This window comes from Juglans microcarpa x Juglans regia, chromosome 5S, assembly GCF_004785595.1.
Source record: "Juglans microcarpa x Juglans regia isolate MS1-56 chromosome 5S, Jm3101_v1.0, whole genome shotgun sequence".
Lineage (NCBI taxonomy): Eukaryota > Viridiplantae > Streptophyta > Magnoliopsida > Fagales > Juglandaceae > Juglans > Juglans microcarpa x Juglans regia.
The window spans coordinates 30,704,280-30,726,513 of NC_054603.1; the positions used below are offsets into that span (position 1 = coordinate 30,704,280).

At 36.0% G+C, this 22,234-nt stretch overlaps 2 protein-coding genes and 1 long non-coding RNA gene across 5 annotated transcripts; 2 read left to right on the plus strand and 1 right to left on the minus strand.

Moving 5' to 3' along the window:
- Positions 1-7,771: 7,771 nt before the first annotated feature.
- Positions 7,772-14,200, plus strand: LOC121267887 (ethylene-overproduction protein 1). 2 transcript variants are annotated; one of them, XM_041171992.1, is made up of 5 exons: positions 7,772-8,272; positions 8,417-10,436; positions 11,365-11,656; positions 11,743-12,052; positions 13,475-14,200. In XM_041171992.1, the coding sequence occupies exons 2-5, from the start codon at positions 8,422-8,424 to the stop codon at positions 13,684-13,686; spliced, it is 2,829 nt and encodes a 942-aa protein (XP_041027926.1). In that variant the 5' UTR covers positions 7,772-8,272; positions 8,417-8,421; the 3' UTR covers positions 13,687-14,200. The 2 variants fall into 2 exon arrangements, with proteins under 2 accessions (XP_041027926.1, XP_041027925.1); XM_041171991.1 differs by having other exon boundaries at positions 7,772-10,436.
- Positions 14,201-14,776: 576 nt separating this feature from the next.
- Positions 14,777-17,575, minus strand: LOC121267315. Of its 2 annotated transcripts, XR_005940970.1 has the most exons (5): positions 17,144-17,575; positions 16,705-16,987; positions 16,007-16,072; positions 15,399-15,533; positions 14,777-15,089 (listed from the first exon to the last, which is right to left on the minus strand). It is a non-coding gene; the product is annotated as an uncharacterized LOC121267315 (long non-coding RNA). The 2 variants fall into 2 exon arrangements; XR_005940969.1 differs by lacking the exon at positions 14,777-15,089 and having other exon boundaries at positions 15,282-15,533.
- A 338-nt stretch (positions 17,576-17,913) lies between these two features.
- LOC121267304 lies at positions 17,914-18,762 on the plus strand. Its single transcript, XM_041171149.1, has one exon. The coding sequence runs from the start codon at positions 17,914-17,916 to the stop codon at positions 18,760-18,762; it is 849 nt and encodes a 282-aa protein (XP_041027083.1).
- Positions 18,763-22,234: the final 3,472 nt, after the last annotated feature.

The window sequence follows — 22,234 nt, forward strand, 5'->3', positions numbered from 1 at the left end:
AAGAAGTTATAAATAAATCTGGCGTGTGGTTGTTATATGGTTCAATCGTTTCTATACACATTTGAGCAGTATTGTAATTCACGTTCAAATGTTGACATAATCATTCGAATAATAGTCATGGTGGGAACATATACACAAAATTGTGCCCAATGAAAGGTAGAAACCGTTTGAATGATATATTTAATCATTCAAACGACTTTTTTAGCTAGAAGTTATAAACAAATTTGGAGGGGATGGTTGCTATAGCATTTGAATGATAGCTTGGCATGCTTCCTATGTTGGTACCTTTACCCGCACATATGCACCGATGGTTATATCCTTCTAGGCTAAGGATATAAATTCAACCAAATAGCATAATTAAACAGAGTGAGAAAACTCGATCCCACCTGAAAGGAAGATTCTTGCGATCCATTGTCCTATTTAGGGGAAGAAACGACGCAGAGATTTCATGTATTAATGGAGATTGAATTTCTGGGGATCGAAGAAGATTCGTTGAGGGAAATGAAGTTCCAAGATTTGGGTTGAAGATGAAAGGATGAAGAGCTGATAGAGCGGAGGGATGGTTGGAAAACCGAGGAGTGAGAAGCGGGTTTGATCGTCGATGAGTAGTAGTAGGAGAACATGGTGGAAGTTGTCATGGATTTCTCCGAGCGACCCCACAAAATTTTCACTAGTTTTGTAATTGTGGCCATATTCATGCCTTAGCCGATCTCTTGCTCCTTTCAGTGACACGTCTTTTCTTAGTTTCACTTTTAGAACACAAATCCTCTCTCTCTCATTGTTGGCTCTCCCTCCCTAGTTCTCTCTTCAACGACATGAAAAAAAAAATCAATCTTGCAGATATGATTCACGAAGACAAAGAGCAAAAGAGAAGATGAAGAGACAGAAGAAAATGAGTTTGGTTTTGGAGAGTTGTTTGTGCCGTCTATTTTCCATACTATGCAAAAAAAAAAAATGGCCACAAACGGAGACTTAACTGAGACTTAACAGGAAACAAGAAAAAATTACTACATACAGTTAGATAGACACTTATTATTGAAATTATTCAAGTACCCTTGTAATATAGCAGAAATATCTACCAATTCACTCAACAAATTGGTTAGTATTCAAGCATGCAATTAATTTAATAATTTAATAATAACATAAAATAAATAAATTGCATAACACTAAGATTGGTATCAAAGGGAAACCCTTTAAAGAACTCTTTAAAGATAAAACCCTACGGGACAGCCAAACCAGGAAAGTCAATCTTAGTATTTGAAAATTAATTATAAGTACTCATCAATTACAAAACATTTGCAACTTGACTCTCTTACTTGCCCAGACAAATGACCCGTTGTCTTCTATCGCAGTAGCAGCCAGAACCTCTGGCAATATTCAAATATTGTCTTTCCTCCTAAAACTTTAGGGGCTGAAGTCCAATCACACGATCCTCTACGCTCGAAGCACGATCACACTAAAAGAGAAATCACAAATATGAAAATTCACTAAGGAATTTTCTCACCAAAATAATGCAATAGAAAGTGCTTTAGAAAATATGTAGATCTGAATCTCTGTGGATCCTAATTAGTAGGATCCTTTAAATAAACAATCTGAAAAGAGTTCTAGTTTCAGTAGGATTCTGATGACGGATAGAATCTGTCGCGAAGACGTCTCTTGACGGATTATTGACATGTCACGATAACTCTTCTCTGCAATAACTAATTTCTGTTCAGCTTCTGTTCTAGATAACTTCTTGATAGTTCAAATTCTTTCTACTTGATATCTTCTTTTTTAATCTTCTATCAATATCACTTGATATATTCTATCTTTTCGAACATTCAATCTTGATCAAAAGTCTTTTAAATTTTTTATCTATTTAATCACTTATTTTAGAATTCAAATATTCATAGATAAAGATAAAGACAAACATTTATCTATTAATCTATTTATCTTTTAATTTAAATATTCATAGATAAAGATAAAGACAAATTACATTCATCTAATAATTCAAATAGGTCCTAGTCATCTAATCCTAGCCAACAAACTTTTACATCAACAATCTCCCCCTTTGGCGGATTGGTGACAAAACCAACTTGATGAATGTAATTTAAAACCTGTCAACAACACAAATAGTAGATCAAGAGACCGAGTAGCGATTCCAGGCAAAAATAATGACAGAACAATGACTAAGATTAAATTTTACAAGATTTAAAATCTAAGCATGTTCTAGTCTTGGAGTTGAATTATATCCATATTTTAGTTCTCCCCCTCAATATTAAACTTTATTAATCAGAACAATAAAAATTCATTCAACTCTCCCTCAACAACACACTTATTCAAACTTCCCCTAAAACTCCCAATACGAATTACATAATACCCGAAGTAAATCAATCTTCCAATATATCTCCCCCTTTTTGTCACTAATCTGACAAGACTCATAACTCCCATGTGTCTCAACTTTTCATGGATTAAATGCATCTGATGTATGAGCATGAATGCAAGTAAAATCATGACAAAATGAATGAAGTAGCTTGGTTGAGACATAAAAACAAACACTTGGTGGGCATTAGTTAAGAACCGAGAGGTAGAACGCAACAACCCACCAAAATCATTCTTAATACATGAATAAAATACTCTCATACGATCAACTATGTCAATGCCCACTCTGCCCAATCAAAATCGCAGCCTCAACATCATAAATCAACAATCAAAATCCCAATTTTCAGATATTGATGTGCCGAAACCTAGAACTGGAAGGAGAGAGTGATTTGAATAAAGTCAAAATTTTACCGTGAATTCGTGATGGAGAGCCTTTAGTTAAGAAATTGGGACCCAAGTATTTCTCCCAAGTAAATCGTAGAAGATATGGAAGAGATGAGGAAGGTTACGGCTTGGGTATAGAGAGTGTCGTGAGCTGTGTATCGGAAGATTTAGAGAAATCAACTCGGGGGCTGGGCGTGTGACTTAAGTCACTTAAGTAACTAAGGACTGTGCACGTGCTTTGTGCCTTAGAGTCCCACTGGGACTTAGAAACAAAAAAAAGAGACCCACGACTGGGACTTATGTCAATATATCAAAAACTAAGTCTCAGACTTAAACCAACATCCAACACTTACCCAACCAAAAACTATATTTTATATTTTTATCACTTTGTTTATTTTACATAAAAATGAGAAGTAAAAAAAATAGAAAAAAATAATCATTTTTTTTATACATAAATAGTGAAGCAAGTAACATGCCTAGATGCATCTTAGATCATCAATAGAGTACATTCTCTTATTTGCAACAATCACTATGGATGTTCACTAGAGTACATTCTCTTATTTGCAAAAATCACTATGGATGTTCACTCCTCATAAGATCATCAATGTCAAAGTTCATGTGAGTGAGCAAACTTATATAGAAAATTAACTCTTTATTTTTTTTTCTTCAATATTTTTTTGATAAATTTATTCATGCGTATTTTCTTCTTATAGATACTCTCAAGAGATTGTCACTCATCTCAAAAGTCAAACTTTATGCTAGAGCCTAGATATATGAGTATCTCCTCCAAACACTAGTTTGCACAACCTTTCTTTTTATGTCCATTTTTGTTGCTCATCTTTTTCCACAATGATTTGAGCCACGATTCTTTCTATAAGGACTTAAGGGATAGATCCGTGTATGGTGTTTGTCTTTTTTCATAATGATGTAACACCGACTTTTTCTATATGGATCAACTATTTGTGTTTGGCAAGGGAAGATCTCTCTATTATTGTATTAGGTTCAACTAGTATTAGTCAATTCAAGGCATAAACTCCCTCTATGGTGAGCATCTCAATAATAAATATGGAACTTAATTATAAGGTGCATACACATAAGTTTCTCACAGTCCTTTGTAAATGAACTTTGTCAAAATAACTCAAAGGGTTAGTATGTACAAAGTGAACTGCACAAAGTAAAGAAATGCATAAGTTCAAAAATTTATTTTGTGAGAACACATGTACTCAAAACTTTGATATATCAAGCATGTACTTCCCAAAAAAAAAAAAAATTAGAAACACACCAGAAAATTTTTTTATATTATTTTTCTTATTAAAAAAAATTGAAAACAGAAACATAACTTAAAAACAGAAAAATAAAATGCATGTCCTAGACTAATAAAATAAAATGCAAGAATGTAAGAACATGCAAGTGGTCCTATCAATTAATGTGACATGGCATCTTCTTTGATCACCCACTTTACTTTAAATTTTGGCCTATTATTTTCATTAATACCACTTTGTATGATCTTTTCTTTATTGTGAAAGTAAAATTCTGCTAGTTTATCAAGCTTTAAAGTTATAAAGGTAATTTGTTGACTCATCTCATCAACTTGATTTTCTAGAGTCTTTCCCTTCCTTTTTAACTTTCTTTCACCTCTATTTTTCTTCACTTTATTCAAGTTAACGCAATATGGTCTTATATGGCCAAGAATACCACAATGATGACAAGTAGGAATAAACTTACCTTCAGACTTACCTTGGTTGGGCTTCCTTGTCATTGATCTATCATGTGAGGCTCTCGGAACATGAGTTTTAGACACGGCATTCTTTGGAACTTCCTCATCTTGACTTCATTTAACAAACATGATACTTTTTGATGAAGTGCCAACGGATGACGAGCCTTTAAGTTCCATACCTTGGAAAGTCATATACCCTAAACCCGTGCGATCATAACTAGATTTTTTAGAACTCAATATCTCTTCTAATTTCTGTGTTTCTGTTTTCTGCTTACACTCCTGAAACTTTTCCAATTCTTTTTCAAGTGCAATCTTTTGATCTTTTAATATTGATATTTCAACATCAGAAATTTTTAATGTCTTAGAGAGATTGTTCTTCTCATTCTCCACAGTAGTAAATTTATTGTACAGCTTCTTGTTAAGTTTCTTTAATTTGACCACTTCTTCACACACATCATTGTATGCTTCCTGTAAACTTAGTTCTTGGTCAGCATCAACAAGTGATACATCTGAATCACTGTAATCACAACCACTTTCAGATTTTGTTAGTGCAATATCAGGAAAATCATTCACAATAGAAGGAAAAGCCATAAAAGATTTTTCATCATCAGATGATAAGCTTGAACTTTCAGAACCTGAACTATCACTAAGTGTGACATTCAACGTTTTTTCCTTACTTTTCTTGAAATTTGGACATTCAATTCTTATGTGACCATAACCCGAATATTCATAACACTTTACTTTATTTTTATTATCAAATTTTTCTTTATTCCAATTTTCAGAATAATTTTTCTTTGCAAAAATTTTTTTACCTTGCTTTTGTTTTCAACTAGCTTTCTTGTTAAATAAGAATTTTTTGAATTTTCTTGCAATGAGATCTATATCCTCATTGTTAAAATTTTCTTCATAAAAAAAATCATTTTGATCCTCTTTTATTGTTTTTAAAGCAATGGACTTACCTTTTTTTGTTTGAGGAAGTGAGGATTCATACGTTTGTAAGGAACCAACCAGCTCTTCAACCCTTATTGCATCGAAATCCTTACTTTCCTCAATGACAGTAACCTTAGGCCGAAATCTTTCAGGTAGAGACGTCAAAATCTTTCTCACGACCCTTGAATCTTCCACCTTCTTACCGAGATTAAACCTAGAATTAAAATGTTAAATTTAGCATAAAAATCATTAAAACTTTTATCTTCCATCATCTTAATCTCTTCAAATTTTAAAGTAAGCAATTGTAATTTTAAGTTTTTCACAATTTTTGTTCCTTTGTGTGTAATCTCCAAGATGTCCCTTGCTTCTTCAGCAATCTCACACATGGAGATTCTCTTAAATTCTTCCAGAGATACAGCCATGAATATAGCATTCAGTTCCTTGCTATTCCAATTACAGTTGCTGATCTCATCTTTTGTCCAAGTATCAATACTTGTTGTTGGTTTAGTCCATCATTTTTCAACGGAATACCACACTCGTTCATCCAACGATTTGAGAAAAGCCCTCATACGAACTTTCTAATATGCATAGTTTTTCCCATCAAAGTGTGGCGGGACATATAGCGACATAGTCAACAGGGAAACGGATCACACTCAGATGAGTGAACCACGATCTGATGTCGATTGAAATTACCCAAGTACCCCTGTAATATAGCGGAAATATCTACCAATTCACTCAACAAATTGGTTAATATTTAAGCATGCAATTAATTTAATAATTAAATAATAACATAAAATAAATAAATTGTATAACACTAAAATTGGTATCGAAGGGAAACCCTTTAAAGAACTCTTTAAAGGTAAAATCCTACGGGGCAGCTAAATCCAGAAAAATCAATCTTATTATTTGAAAATCAATTACAAGCACTCATCAATTACAAAACCTTTGCAACTTGACTCTCTTACTTACCCAGACAAATGCCTCGTTTGTCTTTTACCGCAGTAGCAGCCAGAACTTCTGGCGATTTTCAAATATTGTCTTTCCTCCTAAAACTCTAGGGGCTGAAGTCCAATCATACGATCATCTACGCTCGAAGCACGATCACACTCAAAGAGATATCACAAATATGAAAATTCACTAAGGAATTTTCTCACCAAAATAATGCACTAAAAAGTGCTCTAGAAAATATGTAGATCTGAATCTCTGTGGATCATAACCAGTAGGATCCTTTAAATAAACAATCTGAAAAGAGTTCCAGTTTCAATAGGATTCTGTTGACGGATAGAATCTGTCGTGAAGACATCTCTTGACGGATTGCTGACATGTCGCGATAATTCTTTTCTGCAGTAACTAATTTCTGTTCAGCTTCTGTTCTGGATAACTTCTTGATAGTTCGAATTCTTTCTGTTTGGTATCTTCTTTTTGAATCTTCTATCCAGATCACTTGATATCTCCTATCTTTTCGAACATTCAATCTTGATCAAAAGTCTTTTGAACCTTGATCTATTTAACTACTTATCTTAGAATTCAAATATTCATAGATAAAGATAAAGACAAACCTTTATCTATTAATTTATTTATCTTTGAATTTAAATATTCATAAATAAAGATAAAGACAAATTACATTCATCCAATAATTCAAATAGGTCATAGTCATCTAATCCTAGCCAACAAACTTTTACATCAACAATTATAATAGAGTAGATATATAACAATCTAATCTTCGAATCTTTAATTATCTTTTGAGGTGCAGTTCAAATTTGTAACTTTAGATTAGGGCTGCTAATTTATATGGTCATGTAAGGTTCAATTGTGTCAATTTGAATTCATGTCATACATAATTAATTCTTAAATCTGTTTAATTAAACAAGTCAAATCTTTAGAACTTAAACCCATTGATTTCATTTTAGGTTCATAAAAGTTATCGCTTTAAATCATGTCGTCTGCATTATCTCAAATCGAATTCAAGATGAATGACAGTCAATCTTAACTGATCCATCTAATTAAATAAATCAAATTCTTCCATTCTAATATGTTAATTATGATCTATTTGTGTTAGATTCGCAAATCTTATAAAAAAAATACACGTTTATTAAAGTAAAAGAGAGATTAAAAGGAGTAGAGCAACTCTTGTTTTCAATCAAATGAAAGGACAAGTATGAATGATACATGAGGCAAAAGCCACACCTAAGGTTGTTGGTTCTTCTTTATTCCACGTGCTTGGTGGGAAGGATGGAGGGCACTCTTCGTGCCTGATATCTCCGGAAGATTAGGGATTGGAAATTAATTTGAAAGAGATAGAAAGGAATAATAAATAAATAAATAATGGGATTGGGGGGTGGGGCTTGTGAGGGAGATCTTTGGACTATTGGAGGACATTGGCGTGAGTCTGTGAGAGAGCCCGACTTTAGCGGGCTTCCTCTTCTACAGGAGTTGTTCCAAACATACGCAGATGACAGACGCAGACATCCTCGATCTTTTACCAAAGATAGAAATTTAGAAACGCACCTAAAGCACGTACAGCGAGGGAAAAGGAAAAAATAAATAAATACAGAGAGTGTGTGTTTTTGTTCGTGTCTGTGTTTTGTGTGTGAGAGAAAAACCATATATACACAGATAGAGAGAGAGAGAGAGAGAGAGAGAGAGAGAGAGAGGGTGGCCGTTGAAACGGTCACCTCCACCCTTATGTCTGGTTGGCGACCAACGTGATCAAGATCATTCCCCTTTCAACCCAATAGAAAATTCTACCCCTATACTTCCCAATTCTCTCCATTTTTTGGGGGAAAAGGAAAACAAGATAAAACAAATCCCAGAAAATCTACCATTTTTTTTTCCTTCAATCCCCATTCCCCAAGCGGCGGTGTTTGTCTTGTGTAGAAGGTAATTCATTCCTTTCCTTCTCTACCCATTTCCTCATTTGTCCTAATTTTACGATTTTTCTTTTGTTTTTTTTCAGCTATAAAGCCATTTGGTTTTTCGGAGAGTTTTTGTATTCAAAGAGCTAGATTTATTGTTATACTACAGCACACATGCAGCACAATCTATTCACCACAATGCGTAGTTTGAAGATCATGGATGGGTGTAAAGGCACTCAGGTCTACGCTTTTAACCCATCCGGGCCTAACACTGCTGGTGGTGGCGGCGGTGGCGTGGGCGACAAGCTTTTAAACCACCTCCAGGATCATCTCAGGGTCAATTCGATTCGATCCAAATTGAATCGGGGTTTCCAAGCTCCTCATAACACAGCCCCGAATGTTGTACCTGAGAATCTTCTACCGCACGGACTCCCCAAGACCGATCTCCTTGAGCCCCGGATTGAACCGTGCCTTAAATCTGTTGATTTCGCCGAAACCTTAGCTGATGTGTATCGCAGGATTGAGAATTGTTCGCAGTTTGAGAAATATAAGGTGTATCTTGAACAATGTGTGATTTTCCGGGGGCTATCCGATCCCAAATTGTTCCGGCGGAGCCTTAGGTCCGCTAGACAGCATGCTGTTGATGTGCATATGAAAGTTGTCCTCGCCGCATGGTTGCGGTTTGAGCGGAGGGAGGATGAGCTTATTGGATATTCAGCAATGGATTGTTGTGGACGGAATCTTGAGTGTCCTAAGGCTAGTTTGGTATCCGGGTACGACCCTGAATCAATATATGATTCTTGTTCATGTTCTCGGACCCCTAGGGAGGAAGTTGATGATGAAATCTTAATGGGGCATGAGGAATGTTCGACTTCAGAGGAGGATGGTGATATGTCTTTTTGCATTGGGGATGAAGAAGTTAGGTGTGTACGGTACAATATTGCATCACTTTCAAGACCGTTTAAAGCAATGTTGTATGGTGGCTTCAAGGAGTCACGAAGGGAGAAAATAAACTTTTCACAGAATGGGATTTCTGCAGAGGGAATGAGAGCTGCGGTGATATTTAGCAGGATAAAAAGAGTAGGTTCTTTTGATCCACATACCGTGTTGGAGCTACTCTCTTTGGCAAACAAGTTTTGTTGCGAGGAGATGAAGTCCGCTTGTGATGCTCATTTAGCATCTCTGATCTGTGACATGGAGGACGCAATGTTACTAATTGAGTATGGGTTGGAGGAAACTGCATATCTTCTAGTGGCAGCTTGCTTGCAGGTGTTCTTGAGAGAGCTCCCAAGTTCCATCCACACTCCCAATGTGATGAGAATTTTTTGTAGTTCAGAGGCTAGGGAAAGATTGGCTATGGCTGGGCATGCTTCTTTTGCTTTGTACTATTTCTTGAGCCAGATTGCCTTGGATGAAGACATGAAATCAAACACTACAGTGATGCTGCTGGAGAGGTTGCAGGAGTGTGCAGTTGAAGGTTGGCAGAAGCAACTTGCATCTCACCAGTTGGGTGTTGTCATGCTTGAGAGGAAAGAATATAAAGATGCACAGCATTGGTTCGAGGCTGCAGTTGAGGTGGGCCATGTTTATTCATTAGTGGGCATTGCAAGGGCCAAGTTTAAGCGTGGGCATAAGTATTCAGCGTACAAGCAGATGAATTCTCTCATTTCAGATTATACCCCAGCTGGCTGGATGTATCAGGAGCGATCTATGTATTGTTGTGGGAAGGAGAAGATGATGGATTTGAAAACTGCAACTGATTTGGATCCAACTCTCTCTTATCCATACAAGTACCGAGCTGTTTCACTAGTGGAGGAGAACCAGCTTGGGGCGGCAATATCAGAACTTAATAAAATAATTGGATTCAAAGTTTCACCCGACTGCCTTGAACTGCGTGCATGGTTTTCCATTGTTCTAGAAGATTACGAAGGAGCTCTAAGAGACGTCCGGGCACTATTGACGTTGGACCCAAATTATATGATGTTTCATGGGAAAATGCATGGCGACTACTTAGTTGAGCTCCTCCGCCCTCATGTTCAGCAGTGGAGTCAGGCTGATTGTTGGATGCAATTGTATGATCGATGGTCCTCTGTTGATGATATTGGATCTCTAGCTGTTGTACACCATATGTTGGCAAATGACCCAGGGAAGAGTCTCCTACGCTTTCGGCAGTCACTTCTTCTGTTGCGGTATGAATTAAAAAAAATGATAATTTTTAAAGCTCTGTGACTTTATTGATGAAAAGCCTCACTTATGGCGGCGGAAACCCTTGTTAGAGACGAATAAAGTATTCCAAAACAATGGTAGATCGCTGCTTAACAGTGTTGTCATTTAATAGTTCTATCTAGCCACCTTAATGTCTTGCTTGAGCTCTGAGTAGTTAACTCATTTTATGATGTTTTGTTCAATCATTAACTTTGTGCTTTATTAAATCCATTCATTTGCTGCGGAGCTCTACTCGCTGACAATAACATGTTGCCATGCCCGGAGATTTTGGTTTCAAAATTGATTAAAGAGGAGATTTATCTGTCCCCACTGGTTGTCGATTGGGACTCTTAAGGCTTCTTCTAAACCTAGTTGTATTTTAGTTCGAGTCAATTTAATGAGCTTTATTCTACTGTATTCATTACAGTGAATATGGTGTAACTGACATCATCACTGAAGTGAACTAGCCATCAAACTTGTGATCATTAAAGGAAAATGATTTATTAGTATGTGCATAAATGAAAAAGTATTTGCTGACAGAGAATTTTGTCTTTGATGGTTTGGTGAATGATTTTCGCATCAGAATTCACCTTGATAAGCTCCAGTAATTGATGAAAATTTATCCCAATTTCTTTGCGTTTTAGAAATTTAGAACATTTAGAATTGATTTGGACCCACAAGCTACTATGAGTTATAAATTATAATATAATGTTAGTCAACATTAAGAATGAGTTGTGGTATCTATTAGTTTCTTGATGTGATGATGTTAATTATGCAATATTCGTCAGGTGTCCGGTCACAAATGATGGATTTATTCACCTGATAGAGTTATTTTAATTATAGGTGAACTGGGTTGTTTTATTTGTATGATTGACAAGTTTTTTTTTTTTTTTTTTTTCCCGAAAACTATAGGTTAAATTGCCAAAAGGCAGCTATGCGTAGCCTCCGGTTGGCTAGAAATTACTCCACTTCTGAGCATGAACGTCTTGTTTATGAAGGGTGGATTTTGTATGATACTGGCCATCGTGAAGAAGCATTAGCTAGGGCCGAGGAATCCATTTCCATACAGAGATCATTTGAAGCTTTCTTCCTTAAAGCATATGCTTTAGCAGACTCTAGTCTCAATCTTGAGTCTTCAATGTATGTGATCCAGCTTCTGGAGGAAGCTCTTAGATGCCCCTCAGATGGCCTTCGGAAGGGACAAGTAAGTGTCATATTTTAGTAATTATATTATATTTCCTTTTGCAACAAATTAATGTATTAAATTTGGGTGAGTCTGGTATTCTGCAGGCATTGAATAATCTAGGAAGTGTCTATGTAGACTGTGATAAGCTGGATCTTGCTGCTGACTGCTACACGAGTGCACTCAATATCAAGCATACACGAGCACATCAGGGTTTGGCACGTGTATATCATCTTAAAAATCAACGCAAAGCTGCGTATGATGAGATGACAAGGCTCATAGAGAAGGCCCAGAACAACGCATCGGCTTATGAGAAACGTTCGGAATACTGTGACCGTGACATGGCAAAAAGTGATCTTATTATGGCAACACAGTTAGATCCCCTGAGGACATACCCTTACAGATATAGGGCAGCGGGTAAGTTTCATAATGATGTTTTTAGTTATTTTAAGCTTATGAGTACACCAATTTAGTGTTTGACTCGAAATAATGGAAGTTAGCTTAGTGCTCAAGCTACTATCTTTGGTCATGAAAAATCTCTGAAATGTTTGTCATATGGTAAATGTATTTACTCGTAAAAGAAATTTTAGTTTGTTTCTCAAAGAAAGGCATAGGTACCTAGTATGCCGATTTTTTTTTTTTTTTTTTTCAGTTTTTACTTGGAAAATAATAATGGTAATAATAACTGCTGGGTCTCCCCTTTCTTTGGGATGAAAAGATGGTCTTCTGGACAAACGTATGTTCTGTTGCTCAAATGAGCAGTACACCTTGTGGAGGTAGACTAGAAGGGCCTTCTTTCTTTGTTATACTGGCTTAAAGTATTGAAATTATTTCCAGCATACCTCCTTTTGTAACTTCGTGTCTACCAATCCTTCATATATACATAGATAATTGCACAGATTGCAGCTAGAAAACATATGTTTTCTAGCACATATGTTTATCCAAATAACCAATTACTTGCCTCATATTTCATCTCCATCACACGTCCAATGTTACTTCTATAACTGTTGGAGCCAGAACAACTTCCTGGTGCACTATCTGTTGAGTATACTGTATAGTTATATGTTGGTAAACCATTCACTGTTATCTTTGGGGTTTCACAACTATATTCCGTGTTTTTTAGATGGCGCATTGCCTTGTAAATTATACATGTATATGTATTAACTAGTTGGCTCAGGCATTAGTTTGCTGTTATTGAGCCACAGTGTTGCATGGCTGGTTGGGTTTCAAACCACTTACGTCATCTTCTTCTTCTTTTTTTGTTTTCACTTGCATCATTTGAAATTGAGGTCATCGACTTGGACACTGCATGGACCTTACTTTTCAATTCAATCATGGCTCTGATTGACATCAAAAGTACATTTGATTTTTGTTTTCAAAAGATTTAAAGGAATACCATGGTCTGGTAGTTATTTCAAGCAAATGCTAGTTCTCATTGTTGCAGATTTGTTTTGCAGTCGAGATGAAAAGCTCGAACTGCTCTAGTTAAGTAGGATTTCTTATGTTATATTATATTCACCAAACTGCAAGTATATCTTCTGAAGTAGACAACAGAACTGGTCTATATTTGTCATCTCCTATTTGGGGTAGGATTCTGCCAGGATATTGGTGATACTTACAAATAGAGAGAGGAAAGACAGCACTCATACTCAGTGTGTAACAAAAGTGACCAGACTTATAGTTGAAGGTGGTGGATAGTTAACTTTCCTGCACTCTACTTCATACTTTGATATTCCAAGCAACTCGTCTTATTATCACCTGTTATCATCTTCACATTTACACAAATTTGGGTTTGTGGACCATTTTTTGAACTACTAACATGGGAATTACGCCCTACAGTTTTAATGGATGACCACAAAGAAAACGAAGCCATAGCAGAGCTTACCAGGGCCATAGCTTTCAAGCTGGACGTGCAGCTGCTACATCTTCGAGCAGCATTTCATGAATCAATGGGGGATTATATCTCCACCACTCGGGATTGTGAAGCAGCTCTCTGTCTTGATCCTAGCCATGCTGATACTCTTGAGCTCTATAAGAAACCAAGGGAGTGAATTAATGAACAACAAAAGTGAAGATCAGAAATCCCTATTTGTGTTAATTTTATTCAATATTTATGGGGACAATCCTAGTGCTGCCGCTGGCTCTTCTCTAATACATGGCCACTACAGTGTCAGCACAAGATCCTTGTTTTTTGGATTAGTCTCTAGAAACTTTTGAATACCAGACTTGGCCTGGCCATTGGTAGAGAAGGAGAATTTTGTTTTGAAAAGAAAGGGAAAGTAGAGGGGCAAGATACTATGTAAATATGTCAACTGGGCTAGCTGCTGCTACTGACTATACTACTTGTGGTTGAGGCGGTTGTGAAATTAGCCACAATGGTTGCGAAACATGTACATGAAATGGCAACTTGTGGTTTAAGATTGTCTTGTTTAGAGGCATACATCATTTTTTTTCTTTTTGGCAGAGTTACAATGTGCCATAACTTTTTCAGATCGCTGTCTCAATCGTTGTATGAACTTGACAGTTTTTCCATGTGATTGTCATGAACCGAAAGGGGTGTATTTTCTTGCAAAACTTCCAATGAGATTGCATTCAGACCTTGCTCTGCATTCTTTTCATTCAATATTTTCTACTTTCCAATTTTTTCCCTCTACATTTAGTAAACCTTAATTGAAGGATTACCATGCAAAACTTATTGACAACTAGCGAATGGACACTGCACTGGATTTGAAGTTTGGTTTAAGCAAAAGGAATTCAAAGCACTGCAAGAACAATGACACAGTAAAAAATTAACAACGATTGGTTCCTGAAGAACCGATAGCATATAGTCCGGTTCTCTAAATGCTCCCTTGCGCACCACCCTCTTAAAAAAATTACAAAAAAAAAAAAAAAAAAAAAAAGTTGAGATTGGTCCCTTGCGCATTTTTATTTAAGAAAACATCATGTGCTTTCACGAATTTTGGATTAGGCCCCTTTATTATAAGAGCATATGCGCCCTTTTAATGGATGGATATCCAATTATTTCTGTTGTCGTATAACTGATAGATCTTCCATTTCCACCGCCAAAGTCACCCATTAAATACGATCTGAAAATGGGTAACTTGTGCGGGTAGAAGGAAACTTGACCGGCCACCCCAACCAGACGAACCAAAACCGGTGAATCGCCATTGATTCAACTTTCAGAGAAGTTTATTTTCCAGTAGTTTTCAAAAATTAAGTCGAAATGACAGGAGAACCATTTTTAAACGAGTTCGACATTGGCTTGATTTACATAAAAGCAATTCAATCCATGAATGGACCACTTTTATCATTGTGCGATATGTGGCATAAGGTCTGAGCAACAATGACCTATCTATCATCTCTCATCTGTTATGTTGTGAAAGAGAATCCAAAAGATTTCCAGGATTTTTCTGTCTGGCCGTTGCAATTTTTAACTAACAGCTGCCTGTTTGATCTGTTAGAAAAACAAAAGCAGTTCTATAAGAACGCAAAACTAAAGCCTCGTTTGGATTTGAAGATGAGTTGAAATGAGTTGTAAATAGTAGTGAGATGGGTTGTGAATAGTAGTGAGATTTGTGAGTTAAAGTTTATAAATAGTAATGAGATGAGTTGAGATAGATTGTGAATCCAAACCGGGCCTAAGTCTCAAACATGATATTTTCTCGGCTGTTAACCCCCTTGAGGTTTGATATGATATCTTCTTTGTCTGAATGTTAAGATTGTTTTTGTTTGTTCATTGTTGACAGTAGGGCATGGAGATTACCATGTCAACATAAACAACGGCAGTCTTTTGAGCAGAGGCTTCAATATTGGAAGTTGTGGGGCTTAAACCCATTATACAAGCTGGAAAAACACTCACAGTATCGATCCAGGTTCCTATGAAATACAGCCTTGAGTTCTGCAGAATCCAAAAACTTCATCAAAATATAACCAGAAAATTTGCTATGCACATTACAAACAAAATCCAAAAATAACTTGAGCCAACTAAATGTGTTGTTTGGTAAACATTTGAATAAATCAAGGAACGAACTTTTCAAAACACATTTATTGAATAAGCAGCCATATCTCTAATAGGCAATTTGCTTTCCAATTCAGGACCTTGAAATAATTTTCCACAAAATCGAGACCCTCAATATACACAAAGGCAATATATAAGATACTCTATTAATCTCCCTAAAGAACAAAGAAACATAGGGAAAGAATCTTCCAGCAACTATCAAAAGCACAAGGGGTTGAGTAAAAAATTCATATTCTAAAACAAACATCAAATGCTTACTTATCCAAATCAATTACATTTATTTTAAGAACAGCAAAACAGCAAAGACTTCAACATTTGTTTTGACATAAGAGAAAGAATTAAGGGCCGCCAACCTCAACGTCGGATTTTTCACTATTTCAACCTTTTGGCTGCTAATCACTCAAACTCAGTTATGGAATCTGCATCAATAACCAACAAAAATGCAAAATATCAATAGCACACCAGACATAATTTCTTTTAAAAAAGGAGGCCTTGAATGTAATGTATTACATTCTAGTGGTCAAACATCTAATTTTTAACAATTTTGAGCTGGAAAAAAAGACTTCCATTAGTCGATTGTAATAGACTTTAATGGCATGAGCGTACATGAGTTCCTTGTATCTTTAGACACTCATGCGTAGGTGTCACTCTTGTATATGTTCCGTGTACTTTGCTATCCCTATTTTTAATAAAACACTTATTTACTGATAAAAAACAAAAAATACTTCAATAGAAGGGTAAAATGGGTGTATAGACTACAGGCGGCCAGCAAAAATAGAGAGGCCAAGTAAGATTTTACAAACATTTGCTCGGTAAAATTTGATCACAAAAGCAAGATCAGAGAAGTTGCCGTTGCTGGCTGCAATGCTTTGATTCTAGATCTCATTCAATTAAAGAGCAGGTTGAAAAAAGGAAAATCTTTTGAAAACAGCTTGCCATCAAGTTCCTTGGATCTCTAAACCTATTTCACTATAATGCAATAAAAACAACAACACTAATAATTAGTACCGTGAAAAGAAATAATTAGCCCGTGAAAGATAAGTAAAAATACCAAGCCAAAATCAAAACTTTAAGGCACCGAACACAAACGGGTACTGAACCGTGAGCGGAGGACATTGTCGAAATAGTGAATCCCTGGTAATCCCAATTCACTTTGGAATAGGGCCAATATTCTCCACGATTCTCTCAATCCCAGCAAGAAGTACAGAACCACCTAAACCTCCCCCAAAGACGCAGCATTGACATGGAGTCAACGAGCACGTGGGAGTCGTGACTGGTGACCCAAGCCGAGCTTGCTCTGACATCGTCCATGGCGCCTGAGGGGGCGGACCACACTGGATATTGGTATAGTCCTTTTAGAACGTTAGAAATTACAGGGGACAAAGTATTTATTTTACGGTTGGACAAAACCCATCTACAAATATAACGACTCCAATCTCCAAAATATTTTTATCTTTCTGAAAACAGAGCACAATGCTGGAATCAATTACCAGGATCAGGAAGGCCGTGCCGGCGATCCACGGTGCCTTTCCAGTGCTCTTCAGGAGCTTCTTGGTCACAAGTACAACCGCTATGCTTCAAGATTATGCTGCCGCTGGACTCGTTCTACGGGCCCGCCAGCCTCTACGGGTTGCCACGCTATAGATAGTGATAGATTGAGAGAATGACAAAGTTTGAGAGGCTGAACCGCTCGAAGGGACGGAGTGGAGGGCGACCAAGCAAAGGAACAGTCGAAGGGATTGATCACCGAACGAAAGCGAAATTGGAGTGGCACTGATGGTCTGAAGAGGAGAAAAAGACAGTCAGATAAGAAGAGAAAGACAATCTGATGGAAACAAAAAAGTAATCTGAAAGTGTAAGAACCGTGCGGAGCACAACATAATTATTAATTACGATCAAATTTGCAGTCATAAAAGTCTTTGAGTCTTGTGTATTCATTCTGTAAAGTGATTAAATTTTAGATTTATCTGAAAAATTATTTTCTTAAAAATGAAACTTTATTATTTTTTAAAGTTCGTGCACCACTTTTTTCTACGTGCCTCAACTTTCCTCAATACCACACACGAGCCCTTTCCACCTCTCCTGTGACCATTTTAAAGTAAAACACCAGGCTTAATGTCCTGCACGAGAAACCCATATATTTCCAACTACTCTGTTATAATTTTCCCCAACTGCCTCTAGCATTTCCTCCCTTATCACTCGATTAAAGCTCACGTTCTCTCTCATTTCTTTCTGTGGTCTCCATTGACAGATAGTCTGTATGGAGCGAGGAGAACTTGGCGAAGAAGCTAGGAATTCGAAATGTTCTTGCAGAAAGTTCAACTTTGATGCACCGCTTTTGTCGACAAGGCGTACCGGCGGCTATGCGGGTGAAGAACTGTCCTGCAGAAGTTCACAAGGTTTTGCAAGTGATAGGGTTCCATTTTCTTGGGAGCAAGCTCCAGGCAAGCCCAGAAACTTGGAGAGAGATGACATCCATGATGAGAATGAGAATACTCCTCGTCTGAGGCTCCCACCATGTCTTTGGCAGCATCAATCAGCAGAAGCAACAAACGATGATTATCCTCACAATGATGTTGATGATCATGCAGTACTTGCTGATTTTGATGATAGTTGTGATGGCAATAATGGTGGCGATGATGCTGCTTTCTCAGATGCTATGGACGTGCTCTCCTTGTCAGAGGCAATAGACATTGTGACAAAAGCCGAGAAAGATCATGAATTGGATGGTTTAAAGCTAAAGTTTGCAGAGTCGAGCGGTAAGGAGTCTCCAAATTACATGATCAAGCGCTTTCTTCGTGATGCCACGACATTGGCTACATCATCTGCTTTAACCATCTCCAAGAGTTTCAACAAGAGGCTTCCTAAATCGTCCGATTACCCTGAAGCTTGTGGGTCTAACGTAGTAAGCCAATCATGTGCTTCACCGAAGGGTTGTGGCCTAGAAAGTCTCTTCTCCTGGCGCATGAAGCATAAACTTTGTAGCATAAAGAACCCTACCCGGCAAGAATCTGTAAATGTACAACCTCAATCTAGGGCAAAACAAAAGAAACATCATTGTTCATCAGCTAATGCTTTAATTAGTAACGTAGATAAACGTCGTACTTGAGACTAATGAGAAATTTTCTTCTTTTTTAAGATATCAGTTCAAATGGTAAGGCAAGATTGCATAAGTACTTAGGCTTACAGAGACTTCCAAGGATATATATTGTCTGATACATACATATATATATATATACATACATATATATATATATTTATATATTCGGATTCATGTTGGTTCTGGAATAGCAATATATAATGAAATCTATTTCCATTTTATAGCATTATATATGTCAACAGTATATGACAATCGAATTGATCATTAGATTGTCACTACAAAAAAAAAAAAAAGTTCATTTGAGACAGATTATTTGCGATGAAAATGACCATTTGGGATAAAAATAGACTCATTTTAATAGAAAATAATTATTTTTACAGGAAATAGCTTGCAGTAAATAAGCAATTTTCTTGTAGTGTAAGCACATGAGTTATTATTTGTCAACTTGAAAGTGAAGTTGCATTAATCGAATTCTTTCACAAAGTCTGTACTTGTGTAATGTTATATATACATCAATACAATTCTGGGTTGATCTAAAAGAGAGCACGTCTCGTTGTAGGAGTGGCTTACTTGTCACACTTTTTGTAAATATATTATATATATTATATTATTTGAAAAGAGTTTTTATTAGTATTTAATTTTGGATAATTAGAAATAAAAATAACTGCTCATTAGAAAATGTTAGAATTAATGATCAACAGTTACATTCCTTAATTAATTGTAGGAAATAACGCTTAGAAACAATATGTAAACAAGGATCATGGCCTATTTATATACAAGTCTGCGATTCTCCGTCAATCACAACATCAACATAAAAATTAGAATATATATAGGCTATAAGCCTCTATCTAACACCTTGCATAGAGAACAATTGCGTGAGGATTTACAATTAATAAATTATAGATTTTACGAATGGAAAAATATTTATTGCAGCCTATTGTGTCTTGCGTTTAAAAAAAAAAAAAAAAAAAAAAAATTGCATGTGGAGTGTGTGGAGAGTCATCAGCCGCACTCTTTACGAATACTTGATCAATGATAGCCAGAGGTGAGTGTTCTAATAGTTATTTTTATGAGAAATAATAGTTGTAGTCGTAAGTGTACAAGCGCCACGCAATTATTTGAAAAAAGTGATCAATAAAATACGGGACTCATATTAAAAAAATTAATTTTTTAATAGTGGACCTTACTCTTTTTCAAAACGACTGCACGACGCTTATACATTCTACGATTGTATATATATATATATATAAATGTAAGTTGTCGTTGTTTGAGTTCATCTGTGTGATTAAAAAATATATAAACTCCTTTATATATATATATCTAAAATATTTTGTTTGTTTCGACTTTGTAAATCAAAAGTTTTTGATTTATTGATGGTTAAGAATTAGGTTTACGTTCATGGTTTTATTAATAAAAAAAAAAAACATATATATATATATATATATATTTCTGAACTCATAAATTGACAGTACTTTCTGTCATTGGGAGATAAAAGATCTGCCATAAAATAATTTTCTGAAAAGAAAAATGTGAAAAAAAATAAAGAAAACATTTTCCTTTTTTTAACCTAAAGTAGGATACAGATTCAAATTACAGATCACTCGACTGGGGGATAATTAGAGGTGAGTTTTTCGCTGGTTGTCATATCCAGTTGCGTCTCTAGCAGCATCTGAAATTCCCATGAGCCACATATATACTTGAAGCCGGCGCCTAACCATTGGGCCATTGAGTCTTGTTTAAAATCAAACGATGCATTTGTTTTATAAACTGTTAAAAAAAATAAAAGATAAATGTGTTTGGCTAACCAGGCGGATTAATTATGACTAGTTTGTCTGCAATGTAAATTTATTTTGAGTTATCTTGATATTTTATTATTTGTTGATGTAATATCATCATTGGATGAGTCTCATATGGTGATTTTATTAATTAAAAAAATGTCATAATAGAGTATAAATATTATTGAGAATTGAGAATGGCCACAACATATCTTAAGACAGAATAATATTTTAATATATTTGATTGTATGATTGCATAATGGCATTTCATAATACAATTAAATCATTATAGTAATTACTTGGCCTTACATAGAGGTAATTATTAAGAGTAATTCTACATACAATCATGAAGTGCGTAAATGCCGTGTAATCACTTTAAAAAAGAGTGGGGTCTACTATTAAAAAATTAAGTTTTTTCATGTGGATCATATGTCTTATTCACTTTTTTCAAAGCGATTACTTTGCGGTTGCACAATTCATTGTTGCAAATATCTTTTCTCAATTATAAAACAAATGTGACTTGATTGGAATAAGATAGTGAAAAGGAGATTTTTTATACCCTTAGGTACGGGTTCTCTTCTTCTTAAATATTTGAGGAACATTAGTCTTATTATAAAATATTTATATATATAAGCAAATATTATGCATATTGTGTGGCGCCTTTGTTCCCCAATAATGGTCTTGATGAGGATACATGGTGCCAGTCGGTCGGCAACACCCAGAGTTTAGATTAGGAATAGGCGTGCAACGAAAATGATGGATGCAACCAGCCTGGGAAACCCCCGCGGCATCGCGTTCGACGTGGCATTAATAAAAAACAACACCGTTTCGGTTTTGCTGTGTTCTTTCTCTTCGTCTGTGTTCTTTCTGAAATTCCCAAATCTTCGTCTTCGTCTGTGTTCTTTCTGAAATTCTCAAGTGTTCTCCATCAACGAATGCAACGTCCCCACGATTGCCAAAGACGACGACGTCTAAGGCTTCTCTCCAGTTGCTATTGTCTTCTCCATCGACAACCCCCATCCTCCACGATTACCAACTCAATGTCCCTTTCCACAGGGCCTTGCTTAGACTGGTCAACGCTCATCTTCTCCGAGGGTGACATCAAGCTTCGAGTTTCGCTAATGATATAAAAGATTTTCTATACCCTTAGGTGTGGGTTCTCTTCTTCTTAAATATTTGTGGAATATTAGTCTTATTATAATATATATATATATATAAGCAAATATTATACATATTGTGTGGTGCCTTGTTCCCCAATAAAGGTCTTGATGAGGATAAGTGGTGCCAGATGGTCGGCAACACCCAGGGTTTAGATTAGGAATAGGCGTGCAATGTTCGCAAAGAAGTTCACATGTCAGTTGCTATTCATTTATACTGCAGTGGAATAAGTAAATGTTTAGTCAGAGACTAAATACTATTCATACAAGAGACCTAAACAATAAATAGGTTCATTCATTAACACAAATATCCATATATCACTGTCACTTCCTAAATAATATTACACAGTATCATTTGTTCAGGGACTAAATTGGTTTTTCACAGGTCATACATGATCTCGCATCAATAGTTGCTTATAGTCTCTAGCCACCTTCGTTGTCTCCTGTTGAGGTTCTTCTGGGTGGAGAGATGCCTCAAATTCTTATGATCCATGTATACCTCACACACTTTGCCATATAGGCAATGTCGTCAAATTTTCAATGCAAACA